Source organism: Drosophila virilis, chromosome 2, assembly GCF_030788295.1.
Source record: "Drosophila virilis strain 15010-1051.87 chromosome 2, Dvir_AGI_RSII-ME, whole genome shotgun sequence".
Taxonomy (NCBI): domain Eukaryota; kingdom Metazoa; phylum Arthropoda; class Insecta; order Diptera; family Drosophilidae; genus Drosophila; species Drosophila virilis.
Window position 1 is genome coordinate 29,602,711 of NC_091544.1, and position 18,108 is coordinate 29,620,818.

Here is an 18,108-nt window from a genome sequence, read left to right on the forward strand (position 1 = left end):
CTTGTAGTTTATTATGAGAAGTGAAATACAGTTTGTCGAACACATCATGTAAACAATTAAAAGAAACGCCAGAAATTTATTTGTAAACGAATTGTTAATGCATTTCCATAAGGTAAATTTTACCCAGCGAAAGTAAAAGAAAGAATGTACACCAAATATTTTCACGAAAAGCAGAATCATTTTTATTAACATAAGTAATATTACATACTCAACAGAGCGTCAACAGAAACTTCTATTGACACATTTTACGAACTGTATGAAAACTTCTGTTGAAAAAAAAGAAGAAAAACGAAAAAAAAAATACAAAAAGAAATGTTAGTGCAAAATAAATGTGTAAAAAAATTACTTTAGTCTTTTTATACATTTGTAAAATTATATAAGTGCATCAAATAGCAGATCGTCATGTATTTAAACTGGGTGGCAGCTCTTTGAGGTTAGGTGACGTAGTTTTAGTAGTAATCTAGCAATCCAGGAATAGTTATCAACTCTTTGAACATAGTAAAACTGGAAATATTCATTACAAATATACGACTCACTCAAGATATAGATAAAACATAATACTCCAACATATTATAAAACACAAATAAATATATACACAATGCCGTGTTTTAAGCAAGAGAAGAGCCTAGATTTCCGTCCCCGGCGGGATACCACGAATGATACGGATCCAATGGCCCCGAAGCCGGTTCGTCCGCGCGCCTTAAAATACCATGGACTCTTCGGCATGTCCATTGCGGCCCAGCATCTCATTGTTGACGATAACTGGTCTCCGAGCTCGATCAATGAGCAATTTACAAACATGAGCGAGCTGCTAAGTACGTACTGCACGCTATTGGCGCACATATCCTGTTGTCCTGATCATAAAATGCTTCCTTAGATCGCTTCTTAATATACAAACGGCATGAGACGAGGACGAATCAGTCGAAACTCTTGGTGGAGAGTAAGCGTTTGAAAACGCAGTGCTCTGATGGGCGCATCAAGCTGAAGTATATCTCGTCTGCGAATAACGCCCATAAGATACGCAACCTTTTGATCGAGCACAAGAACATGCAGCGTCTCTACCAGAAGATGCCCATTCACCAGATTGCGGACAATATCAATCAGCGCACCTTTGTCCTGCGCAAGGAGCGAGATCGTCTGGAGGACCGTTTGACGGGGCTAAAAATGAAATATAAAATCCTATTAGTTAGTCACAAGTTAGAAGTTCAATGATCAAACACATATGAAGACTTCACTTTCTTACAGATAAACCGATCGAAGGTGGAAAATATGATCAAGTACGAGAATGAGTTTATGCTGGAGGAGGAGCGCCTATCGCGTGTATTTCAGAAGAAAATAGAAAACTCTAATATGCGTTTAAAAGCCATTCGCACCATTAACATCACATACAAGAAAATGGTGCAGGTGCTATTGCAGGATGAAATATTTTATGAGCCTATTTTGCGCTCTCTCGACCACGACATGGAGGATCAGGTGAATTTTATAAAGCACATACTCTACCTTGGCATGCCAGCGATAGCCAAGTTCAGGGAGCTCAACCACGAGTTCTTACAATTGGAGTCGAAGTCGCGAAAAAATCTTCAAGCTAAAATACAAATATTGAACTCCCTGAAAAAGCCTGTTGTTACCGGCCCGCCGGTAGTCAAGGTCAGAGAGATATTAGCAGACCCCAAGCGCTATGTGCGTGAGACCGAGAGCATGCACACTCTCAAGGTGCAGCTGCTGGCCATTGAAAAAACGATTAAAAACCTAAAATTAACGACCTTATGCTCGCAAGCGAAGGAGATTTATCCGCGGTAAGTCTTCAAGTCTTCAAGTCAGTTAAAAACTGTATCTAAATTCTTTCCACAGCATTAAGAGTAAATTTGAGGAAAATGTAAAACTGTGTCGTAAGACCGAACATGATTGGCAATGTAAGCGAATGTTGCTCACCAAAAAGCAATGCGCCAGAATGCTCTCGGACTTATTAATAAATAATCTATCCGAGGAGGAAATTAAGTAAGAAGCCTTTACAATTTATTTATTCATATTGTTCTTTAATAAATTATTTTATTTATCTTATCTGCTCGACAGTCGCCTGGAGCGCATTGAAGAATTGAAAAAACTTCTGAAAGCTGAAAACGAATTTGAGGAGGAAAATGTCTCGTATATTAGGAATCGCGCCGATCTGTATGTGATGTTGCGGTGAGCTGTTAAAAAATGCACCGTATTTCAATCAGATTTGTAATTTCTATTTGTTTTCACAGCCTATTTCTTTGGAATTTGATGGAAGTTCTCCGCCATATAGATCGAAGTCCGAAACAAGTTCATAGAGATTATCCAAATTCGTATTTGAGGCTACCACTTCTCAAATTCGAGCTGTACCAGATGTACGCAGTGCCCCCAGAGCTATATCCGACAAATAGTTGAGTTGAGTTATCCTCTTGAAGGAATCGTATAACATTTTGTGTTTTCTGATATACACAGTTGATGTATTAATGCATTTACTTAAGCGTTCGGTATACAAGCTGATGAAGGGCTACAGTCCGAAGATGAATGCAAGATTAAAGGAGAGTGAAAATAGTTACCATCTTGCTTTTTTGGCTACTTTTGAGCCGCTCGAAAACATCCATGACGAAGAGCAAGATAAACCTACGACGGGAAATGATTTAATTACCGACAAGGCCATGGCCAACATTCCGAATAGCAAAAAGATTAAGGCACTGAGTGCTAAAATTGTGGAGGAAGCTTTCAAACGGGAATTACAATAGCTTTTGTTTGGCTTTGTGTCTATAAATATTATTTTGTTTGAGATACACATTTTCATATTACTTCTTACATCTAACACATTACATATATACATATACATATGTAATTTGAACTATCCTCTCAAAATTTTTGTCTATTTAACTTGTCAATTCTTTTTTAAATAAAACGATGGCTTTTCTAGCATTGAAGATATTACAATTAATTTTTAACTAAAACTACAGAAACAAGTAAGTTCTAGTCGGGAGCTCCCGACTAGGGAATACCCTGAACCCTCCTTTTTCAACACCATGTTCAGCTAGCGTTATGTGCTCTTTTGCTTTAGTCCCTTGGCAGGGCTCGAACGTCAAACTAACCGTACTACTTGCCGCCGTCTCTCCTCAACAACCGCACCAGTCATAAAAAAAAATTGTTACCCCGGTAGGACTAGAACTCGCGACAGACAACTCCACTTGCCACCGCCTTTACTCAACAGCCACACCAATTAGTGAGAAAAAAACCAAATAAAATAGTAGCACAGAAAACAACACAATAGCAACTATAATGCTGTTGATGAATACGAAGCAGTCGCGCATGAATGTGTGTGTGTATATGCATACAGATATTCTTTGAATTGGTGTCGTAAACACGTGTTTCTTAACCGATTTTCATGAAATTTTCTACAAAATTCAATTGCATTAAGTTCGGTTATTACCTTGATTAAGGTGGTGATAGGTATCTATATCCATCTGCGCGGGCACTAGGAGGACCTACAGCTATTTTAAGTCGCTCTTATAGCTTCTAATATCTTTGCGGTCATACATACGGACAGGCAGACGGACGGACATGGCTAGATCGACTCGGATAATGATGCTGATCAAGAATATATATACTTTATGGGGTCGAAGATTCTTCCTTTTGCCTTTTACATACATTTGCACAAATACATTATACCCCATTTACCCATTTTCAATGGGTTCAGGGTATACAAAATATTTTTCCAAAATATTTGATCAACGATAGTGGGTATAACCCGACCTTGCCCGTGGCACGTATGTTGTCCATAAGCTTTGGCAATGATTTTATAACTGTGAAACAATGTGAAACAAGTCAAAAATGATTTTTCATGTAGATCTTTGGAAATGAATTTGAGCGCGAAACGTTGCCCACCAAATCTTTGACCCTCATTTATTCCGAGAGAGGGATTTTCCAAAAAATACGAAACTACCCTCAAATGAATTTGACCAAAGAACATTGAAATTGAGTTTAAGGCCGAAACAAACATTTTTTATATAGAGATTGCAAGGATTTTTAAATTAATTTAGTAGTATGTCGTACCGCCTTTGTTGACAATCGCTTCGTACATTCGATTGGGAATTGAATTATAAAGTTATTTTTAATGTACTGTAAGCAAATTGTGGACCCAGCGTGTCTGATGCCTTCGGTTAACTCAGATTTTGTTCTATATTGTTTTCCGGACTCGTATATTTTTTGAGCCATCCATCCCCAAACAGTCTTGACATTAAGTCAGGCGAATATGGTGGTTTTCAAGGAGCGGGCAATATGAACTGGGCTATTATCGTGCTGGAAATGCCATTTCAGATCCCTAAATAATTTGGGAAATGGGGAAAGGCTGTTGCAGCTTTCTGCGTTCATACGAGATGTTAAGAATGCAATTCGCAGGTGTAATAGTATGATATAGCTCCCCACACCATCATAAACCCCCTAACGATCGCTCTTTGAACCGTGGATAAAATCACTTTAGCTTCTGTTTTTTCCTTTATTATGAAAGACGAATAGTGTGATTTTATAGATTCCCTCAATATAGCTCTCCTATCCGCTTGGGAAACCACACGATTGTTGCCGCCCCATTAAGAGTTAATTTAAAGAAATTGTATAATTCAAACTGCGCAAAAAGACAACTGAATTTTCAATTGCAGTTTATGACTCACAATAATTGCAAACTTTTGCAAAAACATAAAACAACAAAAATATTTCATTATATATATAATTATTGCTCAAAGCTTTTGAAAATTCGAATTATCATGAAAAAATGTTCAGCTTTTTAATATTTCGATACTCTGAAAGCAGGAATGGGCCAATAAATTTCATATTTAATTTGAAAACATATTTTATAAGATTTTTTATACCCTGAACCCATTAAAAATGGGCATAAGGATATATTGTATTTGTGCAAAATCCAAATGTGTGTAACAGGCAGAAGGAAGCATCTCCGACCCCATAAAGTATATATATTCTTGATGAGCATCAATAGCCGAGTCGATCTAGCCATTTCCGTCTGTCTGTCCGTCCGTCCGTCCGTATGTATGAACGCAAGGATCTCAGAGCCTATAAGAGCTAGAGACTTGAAATTTAGATGAAGGTGCTCCTAGTGCCTGCGCAGATCGAGTTTCTTTCCGATAATCGATAACTTACTCCTTTTCCAAGCAATCGATACAAATCGATATTGATATTCTGTTTTTTGGGCAATTTTGATAAATAATAAGAGCTAGAGTTACCAAACTTGACATATAGCTTCTAAAATAGAATATATATATGCATTTGATGTTGGATGAAGAGGGTTCAGGGTATCCCCTAGTCGGGAGCTCCCGACTAGAACCTGTTACTTGTTTTTTTTAAGTCATGTTCTTATCCGTTCAGAATGTTGGCTGTGGAAAAACTTTCATCTTAATGAACTTATTCAAAACGCGAAGCTAACATTCAAAGCATACAACTCATTCCAATTGAGACGCACATAACAATACAAACATATATATTAAAAAATATATTAACTACATTTATCTAAAATGCCGTGCTTTAAGCGAGAGAGGAATCTATCAGTGGGCCCGCAGCGGGGTAAGCGGAATGGGAAAGACGTCGTGATTAAGCCAGTTCGTCCACGGTCCATGAAATACCATGGACTTCTGGGCATGGGGTTTGTGAGCCAACATCTCGTTGTTGACAATAACTGGTCGCCCGATTCGCTAAACGAGCAGTTCACGCTCATGAATGACTTGCTGAGTAAGTGCCTGTTTCATCAGATTCTATGATTCTGAACCTATGCTGTTCCTTAGCCCGTCGCCGCATATACAGTCTGCATCAAAAGGAAGCTAACCGCAGGCGTCTCTGCAGCGAGAGTAAACGATTGAAAGCGCAGTGCGTCGATGGCCGCCTTAAGTTGCAGAATATCTCGACCGGGAATAATGCCCATGAGATACGCAACTATTTGATCAAACGGACAGACATGCAGCGTCTCTACCAGAGGATGCCCATAGATCAGATCTTGGAAAATATCAATCAGCGTACTTTTGTCATGCGTAAGGAGCGAGATCGTTTAAGTAATCGCTTGGATCAGCTAAAACGTAAATACAATCAACTTCTGGTACGTATAAGGCTCCGAGAAGGTGAATTATGGATCAATATACCTACTTTAACAGATAGATCGCTCCGATGTGGAGAATCGGATCATATACGAAAACGAGTTTGTTCTAGAGGAGGAAGTCATGTCGCGTGTGTTGCTTAAAAAAATAGAAAACTCTAGTGTGCGGCTCAGAGCCATTCGTACCATTAATACTACATATAAAAAAATGGTGCAAGTTCTGTCGCAGGATGAAATATTTTATGAGCCCATTCTGCGTTCGCTCGATGACGACATCGAGGATCAGACAAATATGATTAAACATATCCTCTATCTCGGCATGCCAGCCATTAACGAGTTTAATGAGCTCAATCGTGAGTTCAAGCTTTTGGATGAAAGGTCGCGGAAAAATCTGCGGGAAAAGCTGAAAATCTTAGTTTCATTGCAAAAGCCTGCTGCTGTTGTGGGTCCACCGAAGGATAAATTGAAACCGGTCACCGCCGAAGATACCCAACGCTATGTGCGAGAGACGCGCAGCATGGCATCGCTGAAGAACCAGTCAAGGTCCATCGAAGAAACCATCAAAAACTTAAAATATGTAACACTTTGCTCTCAAGCCAAGGAGATTTTTCCACGGTTAGTACACAGATATTCTAGGCAAAATTTAACCAAATTTAAGCATTTTTGCGTTTTGCAGCGTTAAAGGTCAAGTCCAGAACAATAAAAGCCTTCGCAGGAAGATCGAAAACGATCTGCAGGCTCATCACATGCTCAGGTCCAAAATGAAATGCACGACTGTGCTGGACGAGGTGCTAGTAAACAATCTATCCGAAGAGGAAGTCAAGTGTGTACTGTTTGGAATTATTTCATATATCCTTGTATATATATATACATATATTATTATTAATATTATTCGACAGTCGACTAGAACGCATTCGAGAATTGAAAATTATTTTAAATAAGGATGAGGATTTCGAGCAATCTGTTATGGACCATATCAATAATTGCGCGGATATTTACGTAATGTTACGGTAAAGTATATATATTTCTGATCAGCATTAACATCCGATTCGATATCGGGATATCCTCTCAATTTCAACACGAACTTTGATTTAGCAATTTATTTGGTATCATATATGCGTATATCTACAGTGGTATTCAATCTTCGGCATGCCAAGGATATCTACACTTTCTTACCTTTTTTTCTGTTCTAATCCGTTTTACTTATTTAATGCAGCGTTAGCATTTGGAACCTTAATGCTATTTTGCAAAATGTTGATCATGATCCCAGGAATTTCACTTGTAGATATCCCAATTCGTATTTGAAGTTACCATTGCTTAAATTCGAATTGTTTGATATGCGCGCCTTGCCGCCAGGCTTTTACGAGGAAGACAGTTAAGTTAAGCTACGTACCACATAAAAATCATTACAAATATTAATTATTTTGAAATACGCAGTTGATAAACTCATGCATGTTCTCAAGCGTAAGGTTTTCAAGCTGGTAAAGGCCTACAAGGTGCAGATGGAATCGGAGACGCGGATCTGCCGCAATAAATATCATCAGGCTTTTCTGGCTACTCGCCAAATGTATTCAAATGTCAATGAAGACGATGAGCACATGGCTGTGGCTGGTCTCGACTATGAGAAAGAGAATGCCACGATTCCGTCTCGAAAGCAAATTAAGGCTTTCAGTGCAAAAGTTGTGGAATCGGCCAGAGTCAATGAAGACAACTAAGATAATATTTTTAACAAAAAAAAAAAAGACAAAAAAATTAGATAAATGGTATTTTCTATACTTTTAAATAATATATATTTGTTGACTATTATAATAAACTATACACGAATCTTATACAACATTTTTTGAGGGAAACATGATGAATTTGAGAGAAACCTTATTGGTTTCTTTAATTCGATTTTATGTATTTATGTGTATTAAAAAATATATAGAAAAAAAAAGATTTAAGCTGAATAGAAATTAATAAAGTAAGCTTCAAGCAAAAAGCCCAGAATTAGACAGATGACAGACGCGATGGCTCCCAAGTCATTGCGTGCACGTGCCATCAGATATTATGGACTCTTCAGCATCTCATTGTGGATGAGAAGTAGACGCCCACCGCGCTATGCCCCCAATTTATTGGCGTGAGTGGCTTCTTAGTGCGTTGCTTCACCTGGCAAGAGATAAAAAAAGCGTTCGAAAAAGCAGTGGATGGCCGCATTAAGCTGGACAATATCTTGTCCCGCAATAACGCCTATAAGATACGCAACTTTTTGATCAACCACAGGGATATGCAACGTCTATTCCAGAGGATGCCTATTCACCAGATTGCGGACGGCGCAGAATACTTAATTTTCCAATGCCATAAATTTAACATATTAAGAAGAAAATATACAATTTTCCCTCTAGCCAACACAACTGAAGATATCCTAAAAAAAAAGAGCAACTATATTTAAGGGAACTAACTGAATTCTTAAATGAACCAAGAATAAATATTTCAAAATAATCATTTAACAATCAAAATTACAGATACACACAGGACAGCTGCGCTGTCCTAGCTACAACGTATCTGGTTATCTTCCGCATTGCTTTGCGACGACCAATCCCACCGAAAGTTCTCGCAACTGTTTTTAAATCAAAAACAAAACAAAAAAAGCGCCAAGAGCTTCTAGTCGGGAGTTCTTGTCTAGGGGATACCTTGAACCCTCTTATTCCAACACCCAAATGCAGCACGCGCTAAGCGCTCGTTTGTAGCGCGAGCTGAGTTTGGTGTTGGAATACGAGGGTTTAGGGCATTTCCTAGACTAGAACCTCTTGTTTTTGTATAGTTTTACTTAAAAACTAATTGTAACATCTTAAATGCTAGAAAAGTCATTGTGGTTTTATTGTAAGAAAGTTGATAAGTTAAGTGGACAAAAATTTTGAGAGGTTTTTGACAATATTGAGCAATTGCTAAGAATGTAATCTGATGAATCGCAGTGTATATATGTAATGTGTAAGATGTAATATGAAAATGTGTATCTCAAGCTAAATAATATTTTTAGACACAAAGCCAAAAAAAGCTATTGTAATTCCCGTTTGAAAGCTTCCTCCACAATTTTGGCACTCAGTGCCTTAATCTTTTTGCTATTCGGAATGTTGGCCATGGCCTTGTCGTTAATTAAATCATCCCCCATCGTAGGTCTATCTTGCTCTTCATCTTTGGTGGTTTCGCGCGGCTCAAAAGTAGCCAGAAAAGCGAGATGATAACTATTTTTACTTTCCTTTAATCTTGCACTCATCTTCGGACTGTAGCCCTTCATCAGCTTGTATACCGAACGCTTAAGTAAATGCATAATTACGTCAACTGTGTATAGCAGAAAACACAAAATGTTATACGATTCCTTCAAGAGGATAACTCAACTCAACTATTAGTCGGATACAGCTCTGGGGGCACAGCGTATGTGTGGTACAGCTCGAATTTGAGAAGTGGCAGCCTCAAATACGAATTTGGATAATCTCTATGAACTTGTTTCGGACTTCGATCTATATGGCGGAGGACTTCCATCAAATTCCAAAGAAATAGGCTGTGAAAACAAATAGAAATTACAAATCTGATTGAAATACGGTGCATTTTTTAACAGCTCACCGCAACATCACATACAGATCGGCGCGATTCCTAATATACGAGACATTTTCCTCCTCAAATTCGTTTTCAGATTTCAGAAGTTTTTTTAATTCTTCAATGCGCTCCAGGCGACTGTCGAGCAGATAAGATAAATATAATAATTTATTAAAGAACAATATGAATAAATTAAAAAGGCTTCTTACTTAATTTCCTCCTCGGATAGATTATTTATTAATAAGTCCGAGAGCATACTGGCGCATTGCTTTTTGGTGTGCAGCATTTGCTTACATTGCCAATCATGATCGGTCTTACGACACAGTTTTACATTTTCCTCAAATTTACTCTTAATGCTGTGGAAAGAATTTAGATACAGTTTTTAACTGACTTGAAGACTTGAAGACTTACCGCGGATAAATCTCCTTCGCTTGCGAGCATAAGGTCGTTAATTTTAGGTTTTTAATCGTTTTTTCAATGGCCAGCAGCTGCACCTTGAGAGTGTGCATGCTCTCGGTCTCACGCACATACCGCTTGGGGTCTGCTAATATCTCTCTGACCTTGACTACCGGCGGGCCGGTAACAACAGGCTTTTTCAGGGAGTTCAATATTTGTATTTTAGCTTGAAGATTTTTTCGCGACTTCGACTCCAATTGCAAGAACTCGTAATTTAGTTGCTTAAACTTGGCGATCGCTGGCATGCCAAGGTAGAGTATGTGCTTTATAAAATTCACCTGATCCTCCATGTCGTGGTCGAGAGAGCGCAAAATAGGCTCATAAAATATTTCATCCTGCAATAGCACCTGCACCATTTTCTTGTATGTGATGTTAATGGTGCGAAAGGCTTTCAAACGCATGTTGGAGTTTTCTATTCTCTTCTGAAATACACGTGATAGGCGCTCCTCCTCCAGCATAAACTCATTCTCGTACTTGATCATATTTTCCACCTTCGATCGGTTTATCTGTAAGAAAGTGAAGTCTTCATATGTGTTTGATCATTGAACTTCTAACTTGTGACCAACTAATAGGATTTTATATTTCATTTTTAGCCCCGTCAAACGGTCCTCCAGACGATCCCGCTCCTTGCGCAGGACAAAGGTGCGCTGATTGATATTGTCCGCTATCAGGTGAATGGGCATCTTCTGGTAGAGACGCTGCATGCCCTTGTGCTCGATCAAAAGGTTGCGTATCTTATGGGCGTTATTCCCAGACGAGATATTTTTCAGCTTGATGCGCCCATCAGTGCACTGCGTTTTCAAACGCTTACTCTCCACCAAGAGGCGCGAATGATTCGTCTTCGTCTCATGCCGTTTGTATATTAAGAATCGATCTAAGGAAGCATTTTATGATCAGGACAACAGGATATGTGCGCAAATAGCGTGCATTACTCACTTAGCAGCTCGCTCATGTTTGTAAATTGCTCATTGATCGAGCTCGGAGACCAGTTATCGTCAACAATGAGATGCTGGGCCGCAATAGACATGCCGAAGAGTCCATGGTATTTTAAGGCGCGCGGACGAACCGGCTTCGGGGCCATTGGATCCGTATCATTCGTGGTATCCCGCCGGGGACGGAAATCTAGGCTCTTCTCTTGCTTATAACACGGCATTGTGTATATATTTATTTGTGTTTTATAATATGTTTGAGTGTTATGTTTGATGTTTATCTTGAGTGAGTCGTATATTTGTAATGAATATTTCCAGTTTAACTATGTTCCAAGAGTTGATAACTATTCCTGAATTGCTAGATTACTACTAAAACTACGTCACCTAACCTCAATATATTTAAACAGAGTTGCCACCCAGTTTAAATACATGACGATCTGCTATTTTATGCACTTATATAATTTTACAAATGTATAAAAGACTAAAGTAATTTTTTTACACATTTATTTTGCACTTACGGGACCAAATTGAAACTAGCTTGGAATGCTTTACAAATACGAGTTATTTCTCATTTTTTGCATATTTTATACTGCCTTGAAATCAACAAGAATTTTTAACAATAAACAAAATCGTGTGTGAAAATAAAATAGAATAGATTACACATAACAATACAAAATTAGTTATGTTTCTTTTATATACCCTGAACCAATTAAAAATGGGTATAAGGGTATATTGTATTTGTGCAAAATCCAAATGTATGTAACAGGCAGAAGGAAGCATCTCCGACCCCATAAAGTATATATATTCTTGATCAGCATCAATAGCCGAGTCGATCTAGCCATTTCCGTCTGTCTGTCCGTCCGTCCGTCCGTATGTATGAACGCAAGGATCTCAGAACATATAAGAGCTATAGACTTGAAGTTTTGTATGTAGGTGCTTCTAGTGCCTGCGCAGATCGAGTTTGTTTACGATAATCGATAACATATTCCGTTTCCTAGAAATCGATCAAAATCGATATCGATATCCTGTTTTTTGGGCAATTTTGATAAATAATAAGAGCTAGAGTTACCAAACTTGACATAAAGCTTCTAAAATAGAATATATATATATGCATTTGATGTTGGATGAAGAGGGTTCGGGGTATCCCCTATTCGGGAGCTCCCGACTAGAACCTCTTACTTGTTTTTAAGTTGACAATGACCGCTTGAATGGCACTAAGTTTATTTGTCTAAATAAAGTTGTTAAATTTTTATGATACTAGCTCATATACAATACAATTTTCGGTTTCTCCCTAGAGGAAGTGGCTTTTTGGGGTCAGAGGAAATGATAATTGGGGTCTATTATAATGCTTATGCACACTATAACGAGCTTATTGCTGAATATTATTTAAATATTTAGCACCCAAGTGTTATAAGGTATGTCATTGAACCCACAGATCGTATAATATCCAAAACTATTTTTTAAATGAAGAACAATCGCAGCTTTAATCTATAAGATAGGTATCTGTGTACACAGCTCATAAATAAAATGAGAGACTCTCTTGTCCACAATTATATTGTGTGGCAACCGGGGCGCAATTCTTCCTACAATTGTGGCGACTACTGAAACCCCAAACGGGAGGGCGTCGCATTGCAGCCGAAATCCAAAGCAAAAGCCAAAGTTGAGGCGATGAAATCCCAGACAGCGCTGCCAACCGACTGTTTGCAGCAATTTTGGATCAATTATATGAAGTTAACTAGCGGCTTCTGCAGACAACGTCATAGCCTCAACGCTTCCATTGTTTGGCTGGCGATTGTCCAATGCAGCTCACGATTTATTCAATTTTTCTTCTTGTGTTTTTTTTTTCCTCTCGTTACTATTTATTATGACCAAATTCATTGCATTACTCTACAATCGGATGTATATGGACTCTTAAAAAAAAATTTGGCCATCTGCTCTCTAAAAAATTGAAGACTTAAAATTTTGTTGGTTTAAACTAAAAGAGATATATGTGGGTTATTCATCCCGTTTTGCCAGCTCCTCTAAGAATTTGCTACTCTGCGCCTTTATCTGTTTGCGATTCGGCACATTTGCCATTGTCTTGTTCTCCGTAAGTAGATCATCTCCGGGCGACACAACCTGCTGCTCATCCTCATCGATTTGCTCGAACAATTCGAGGCTGGCAAGGAAATCGGCATGATACTCTTCCCTATTGCGAGCTAAAATTGCCGGTTTCATTTCCATCAAGTAGCCCTTCATCAGTTTGTACACCTTACGCTTCAATACGTGCATCACAATATCAACTGTGGGATCAAAATAATTTAAGATATATTATATTGCTATATATCATATTGTTTGTACTCAACTGTTTTCCTCGTAAATCTCTGGTGCTGCGGCGCGCATATTGAGCATTTCGAATTTGAGAAGTGGCAACTTCAAATACGAGTTCGGATAGTGAGAGCGTAATAATTTTGGCTGGCGATCTACGTGCCGCAGTATTTCAATAAGATTCCAAATACTTACGCTGTAAAAGTAAATTTATTTAGGTTTATTTATTAATAATAAATCGAATGCTGGGAAGTCTTGCGTAAATAAAATATCCACTAATCTTAACGCCATGGCTATGGAAAATATTGCAAACTTAAAAATATTCCTTTATCTTAACTGGGTTCAAAATATCTCACATGCTCAACGGCTATGACATAGTCTGACAACACAATGATACATCTTACACACTTAACAAAAATTCCGTATTCTTCGCTGCCAATGGCTTAGTTTGGCAACATAGTGCATAATTTTAAAGTCTTCCATGGTTATGGAAAGTCTTGGTCAGAGTGATTGTTTAATTATTTTTTATTTCGTTATCACCTCATTAGGCATATTGGATAAATGATAAATACCGAGTATTCGCTTAGCCATGGAACTAAAAAACTTTGTAGTTAGAGTTCAAATGAATAAGCATATTTGCAGGTTATTTTTCTGTTGGGTATTTAAACTACTTTATTCTATTTTAGTCTCTCGAATGCAGGCACCTTAGTTCTAATTCAGAAATTTAATAAAGATTGTGTGTACTTACCGCAGCATTACATAGGCATCGCCGCGATTTTTCAGATAGGTTAAAGTGGACTGCTCGTACTCCGTTTCGGTTGCAAGCATTTTGCGCAAATCCTTAATGCGCTCAAGTCGACTGTTGAGCATGATTTTGACAAATAAGTAACAAATTAGATTTTAAAATGTATCTTACTTGATCTCCTCCTCGGATAGATTGTTCACCAGAACACCCTTTAACACATTGGCGCATTTCATTTTCGTCTCGAGCATCTCATGAGCCAACATATCGCACTCAATGATGCGATGGAGCTTCTCATTGTTGTCCACCTGGCTCTTCATGCTGCAATCGGAATATTTAACTTGGATTGTTTATTGTGTCGGAACGCTTACCGTGGATAAATCTCCCGCGCCTGCGAGCAAAGTGTCACAAACTTTACCTCCTTAATGGTCTTCTCGACAGACTTTAGCATTAGCTTGAGCACCAGCATGCTGCGCGTTTCCCGCAAATAGCGCTTGGGATCTGCGCTGGGTGGGATCTCCTCTTTTGCCTTGCCACGCGTTACCAGCAAAGAACCGAGTGGCTTTGCGATTTTAAATGACGACAACATATGTAGCTTGGCCTGAAGACTTTTCCGAGACTTATCCTCCAACTGTCGGTACTCGTAGTTAAGCTCCTTAAACTTGGCTATGGCCGGCATACCCAAATAGAGTATGTGCTTTATGAAATTCGCCTGATCCTCCATGTCACCATCAAGAGAACGCAGAATTGGCTCATAAAAGATAGCATCGTGACGTAGCACTTGTATCATTTTCATATATGTCGAGTTGATGGCCTTGATGGCCTTCAGGCGCACGTTCGAATTCTCAATCCTTTTGATGAAACCTCGCGATTTGATCTCCTCATCCAACACATATTCATTTTGATACTTAATGCGATTTTCCAGCATGGCGCGTTCCATCTGCATTTAAGAAATTAATCACAATAGCTAGACCTTAGTCGGCGACTTACCAGCATATCTCGGTATCGACTTTTTAGTTGAACCAATCGACACTCCAGACGATCCCGCTCCTTGCGCAGGACAAATGTACGCTGATTGATATTGTCCACGACCAGATGTATGGGCATTCTTTGGTACAGACGCTGCATGTCCCTGTGGTTGGTCAAGAAATTTCGAATCTTGTGGGTATTATCTCCGGTAAGTATTTTCTGAAGCTTAGACCGTCCATCGCGACACTGTAATTTCAACCGTTTACTTTCTAGAAAGTAGCGCTGCCGATTGGCCTTTGTCTCGTGCCGCTTGAAGACCGCACGACGGGCTATCAGTAAGTAGTATTTGGCATTAAGGTGTATATGTACAATGTACGTCAAAGACTTACCTAACAATTGGGACATGCCCCCGAATTCCTCCGTCAAGGAGTTGGGCGTCCATCGATCATCAACCATCACATGCTGGCGCACATAGGACATACCAAAGAGTCCATGGAATCTCAAGGCACGAGGATGCACTGGCTTGGGCGCCAATACATCTCGTTCGGGTGCTTTATCACGCCGAGGGCGGTGTGAAAGACTCTTCTCACGCATGAAGCAGGGCATTGCAAGTGTTCTTATTTATTCGTTTTTTTTTATATATTTTTATCTCAAAAAAAAAAAAAATAAAAATGAAATGTACTTAATGTACGTATGAAGAACTAACAGTCAGAAATTAGTAAGTAAATAGAAAGTAAATTCATTGCTTACCTAAATTGAAAACTCCAAAAACCTATTTCTGCCTCGAAATCTAGTGTATGTTTTAAACAAAAACCATTGTTGCAAGAGCTATCGTATCATTTTTGTATTAACAATGCTAAAATTACATTTTCTTGGTTATATTTAAAATTGACGACAAACGTATTTGGCTAAGCAATATTTGCGAACGCGACAAAGTAATTGAACTGGTGACGCTTTTGTCATGAAAGACTGTTAGTACTGTTGAACGTAGATCCGCGTAGGGAGCGTTATCAGCGGCCACCAACCTCAGCTATCGGCCGGTCTGCGTAAGCCGCCTCCGCGCTTTATAAACATTAAACAGCCCCATACTCACCCACCGCCCAGAATCTGCGCTTATTCGGCGAATTAGTTTGCTAAAAGTTGGCATCGGCCCTTTTCATAGCTTGTTTTTGTGTCGTTCATAACTTATCTTACTCGGTAGAGTATAGCCGCGCTTGGAAACGTATAACGTAGGTGTGACACAATCCACAAAGGAGTGAAAAAAGAAAAGTCATTTTCTGGAAACGAAATAAAGTTAACCGCACTCGAATAGTCTAGCTCTCTCGATACCTCACGCATATGCGTTCTAATTGGAATTTATTTGCTGCATAGGATTATTAGCTATTTGATGTTGTCGGGAGGCCAGCCAATCTTTCATTTTAATTATTTTCCTTTGCTTTTTTTTTATTATTTTAATGTAATCTTAATATACGAATTTTGTGTGAGTACATAGTAGTGTTACCCGTATCAGCGACTTTCGATAAAATTACTTTCATTATGCGCAGATACCGAAAACTTTAAAGAACCTGCACAGATGGATATAACCGTGAGTGACAAATTTAAATCTTACTAATAGTGAGTACGGCCTATAATTGGCAAACAAATTATTTACTCGAATTTATTGCCTTCGAAATGCATATGTACCACCATGATTGTATTTAATAAGTAATCACTGCTCTATACGCCTTAGTTTAGGTAGAAAATGCTAAGGAGTAAAGCATTCTCATTTAGATCATATGTTTATTATTTCAAGTTTACTTTAATTAAAATGTACCAATAAATTGAATATAAAGGTCCCTCGCCAACACGATATGACCGATACGATACGCTGTGGTCATATTGCTTATGCTGAATTAAATAAAACATTAGTTCAGGGGTAACCACCCAAAATAATCACGAGTTATCAATTTTGGGAATGTAAAGAATAGGGACCGATCAACATCTACGGCACCCTAGCCACTGGAATTCCCACATAGAAGTCCGCTGTTTTCATTTATTTTAATTCTCAGAATACAGTCAGTGCACCTAACCTCTCTGAACACTAAAGGAGTGATATGTGAAGGGAAGAGGAAAAGACTCACGCCAAATCCGACGAGCAGAGTTTAGAGCAACGCTAGAAGTGCACGCCTTCCGAATCGTTTTACCTCCGAGAACATCAACCGCACGATGCTGGTGAGCTCTTGAATAGAGATCACATATATACCCTTCTGCATGCTTCAAGCTCTACATCCATCTAATACTCCCGAGTTAAGATCTTACAAAACAGAATAGCCGTCTTAGCAACTGTTAATTACTCTTCGATTGTAATTTAAACAAGTAAGAGTTTCTAGTCGGAAGCTTCTGACTAGCGAATACCTGAATCCTCTTATTCCAACACCAAACGCAGTTCGCGCAACGCGCTCGTTTGAAGTAATAAAGATAAATTTAAAAAAAAATGCCCTTTGCAGGGTTCAAGGTCGAAACTGACCGCATTAATTTCTGACAACTCTACACAACAGCCACACCAGCCAAAAAAAAAAAACAAGAGGTTCAAATCGGGAGCTCCCGACTAAGGAATAGCCTGGACGATCTTATTCCAACATCAAATGCAGTTAGCGCAACGAAAATAAAAAGTTCCCTTGGCAGGGTTCGAACTCGCAACTGACCGCATTACTTGCTGACGACACTACTCAATAGCCAAACCAGCAAAGAAATTAAAACAAAACAAATCCCCCGGGCGCGCGACAGGATGAACCACTTGATATACCTCTACTCAACAGCCACATCTATAATTAAGTATTATTGGAAAAAAAATAATTAAAGTAGCAGCACAGAATCCAATTGCAATTGGAATGCTGTTGATAGACTTCGAAGCAACGCGCATGCATGTGTGTGTGAACATGTATACAGAAATTTTTGGAATTTGCACTGGCTGCCCCATCCAATTGCGCAGTAAAAATTAAATTTGGTATTTTCTTAACCGATCCTAACGAAATTTTCTACAGTAT

At 38.7% G+C, this 18,108-nt stretch overlaps 4 protein-coding genes across 4 annotated transcripts; 2 read left to right on the forward strand and 2 right to left on the reverse strand.

Moving 5' to 3' along the window:
- The first annotated feature begins 503 nt into the window (after positions 1–503).
- Positions 504–2,938, forward strand: LOC6637140 (uncharacterized). The gene is made up of 7 exons (XM_032433805.2): positions 504–815; positions 878–1,185; positions 1,246–1,796; positions 1,852–1,998; positions 2,074–2,184; positions 2,247–2,404; positions 2,467–2,938. The coding sequence occupies exons 1-7, from the start codon at positions 599–601 to the stop codon at positions 2,748–2,750; spliced, it is 1,776 nt and encodes a 591-aa protein (XP_032289696.1). The 5' UTR covers positions 504–598; the 3' UTR covers positions 2,751–2,938.
- A 2,507-nt stretch (positions 2,939–5,445) lies between these two features.
- On the forward strand, positions 5,446–7,898 carry LOC6632331 (uncharacterized). The gene is made up of 7 exons (XM_002056355.4): positions 5,446–5,745; positions 5,799–6,106; positions 6,162–6,718; positions 6,780–6,926; positions 7,003–7,113; positions 7,320–7,477; positions 7,541–7,898. The coding sequence occupies exons 1-7, from the start codon at positions 5,532–5,534 to the stop codon at positions 7,816–7,818; spliced, it is 1,773 nt and encodes a 590-aa protein (XP_002056391.2). The 5' UTR covers positions 5,446–5,531; the 3' UTR covers positions 7,819–7,898.
- Positions 7,899–8,942: 1,044 nt separating this feature from the next.
- Positions 8,943–11,392, reverse strand: LOC6632332 (uncharacterized). The gene is made up of 7 exons (XM_002056356.4): positions 11,072–11,392; positions 10,702–11,009; positions 10,091–10,641; positions 9,889–10,035; positions 9,707–9,817; positions 9,487–9,644; positions 8,943–9,424 (listed from the first exon to the last, which is right to left on the reverse strand). The coding sequence occupies exons 1-7, from the start codon at positions 11,286–11,288 to the stop codon at positions 9,141–9,143; spliced, it is 1,776 nt and encodes a 591-aa protein (XP_002056392.1). The 5' UTR covers positions 11,289–11,392; the 3' UTR covers positions 8,943–9,140.
- Positions 11,393–12,894: 1,502 nt separating this feature from the next.
- On the reverse strand, positions 12,895–15,738 carry LOC6632333 (uncharacterized). Its single transcript, XM_002056357.4, has 7 exons — positions 15,472–15,738; positions 15,104–15,411; positions 14,485–15,053; positions 14,288–14,434; positions 14,120–14,230; positions 13,410–13,567; positions 12,895–13,346 (listed from the first exon to the last, which is right to left on the reverse strand). Exons 1-7 carry the CDS (start codon positions 15,686–15,688, stop codon positions 13,060–13,062), a joined length of 1,797 nt encoding a protein of 598 aa, XP_002056393.1. The 5' UTR covers positions 15,689–15,738; the 3' UTR covers positions 12,895–13,059.
- Positions 15,739–18,108: the final 2,370 nt, after the last annotated feature.

Excerpts from the sequence above, each read along its gene's own strand:
- LOC6637140 (XM_032433805.2), top strand. The coding sequence starts at position 599 with ATGCCGTGTTTTAAGCAAGAGAAGAGCCTAGATTTCCGTCCCCGGCGG. Across the intron at positions 1,186-1,245 it reads TGAAATATAAAATCCTATTA|ATAAACCGATCGAAGGTGGA; the intron begins GTTAGTCACAAG and ends ACTTTCTTACAG. Across the intron at positions 1,797-1,851 it reads GCGAAGGAGATTTATCCGCG|CATTAAGAGTAAATTTGAGG; the intron begins GTAAGTCTTCAA and ends TTCTTTCCACAG.
- LOC6632331 (XM_002056355.4), top strand. The coding sequence starts at position 5,532 with ATGCCGTGCTTTAAGCGAGAGAGGAATCTATCAGTGGGCCCGCAGCGG. Across the intron at positions 5,746-5,798 it reads GCTCATGAATGACTTGCTGA|CCCGTCGCCGCATATACAGT; the intron begins GTAAGTGCCTGT and ends GCTGTTCCTTAG. Across the intron at positions 7,114-7,319 it reads GATATTTACGTAATGTTACG|CGTTAGCATTTGGAACCTTA; the intron begins GTAAAGTATATA and ends TATTTAATGCAG.
- LOC6632332 (XM_002056356.4), bottom strand. The coding sequence starts at position 11,288 with ATGCCGTGTTATAAGCAAGAGAAGAGCCTAGATTTCCGTCCCCGGCGG. Across the intron at positions 10,642-10,701 it reads TGAAATATAAAATCCTATTA|ATAAACCGATCGAAGGTGGA; the intron begins GTTGGTCACAAG and ends ACTTTCTTACAG. Across the intron at positions 9,818-9,888 it reads CTATCCGAGGAGGAAATTAA|TCGCCTGGAGCGCATTGAAG; the intron begins GTAAGAAGCCTT and ends TCTGCTCGACAG.
- LOC6632333 (XM_002056357.4), bottom strand. The coding sequence starts at position 15,688 with ATGCCCTGCTTCATGCGTGAGAAGAGTCTTTCACACCGCCCTCGGCGT. Across the intron at positions 15,412-15,471 it reads GGGCATGTCCCAATTGTTAG|CCCGTCGTGCGGTCTTCAAG; the intron begins GTAAGTCTTTGA and ends ACTTACTGATAG. Across the intron at positions 15,054-15,103 it reads GTCGATACCGAGATATGCTG|ATGGAACGCGCCATGCTGGA; the intron begins GTAAGTCGCCGA and ends TCTTAAATGCAG.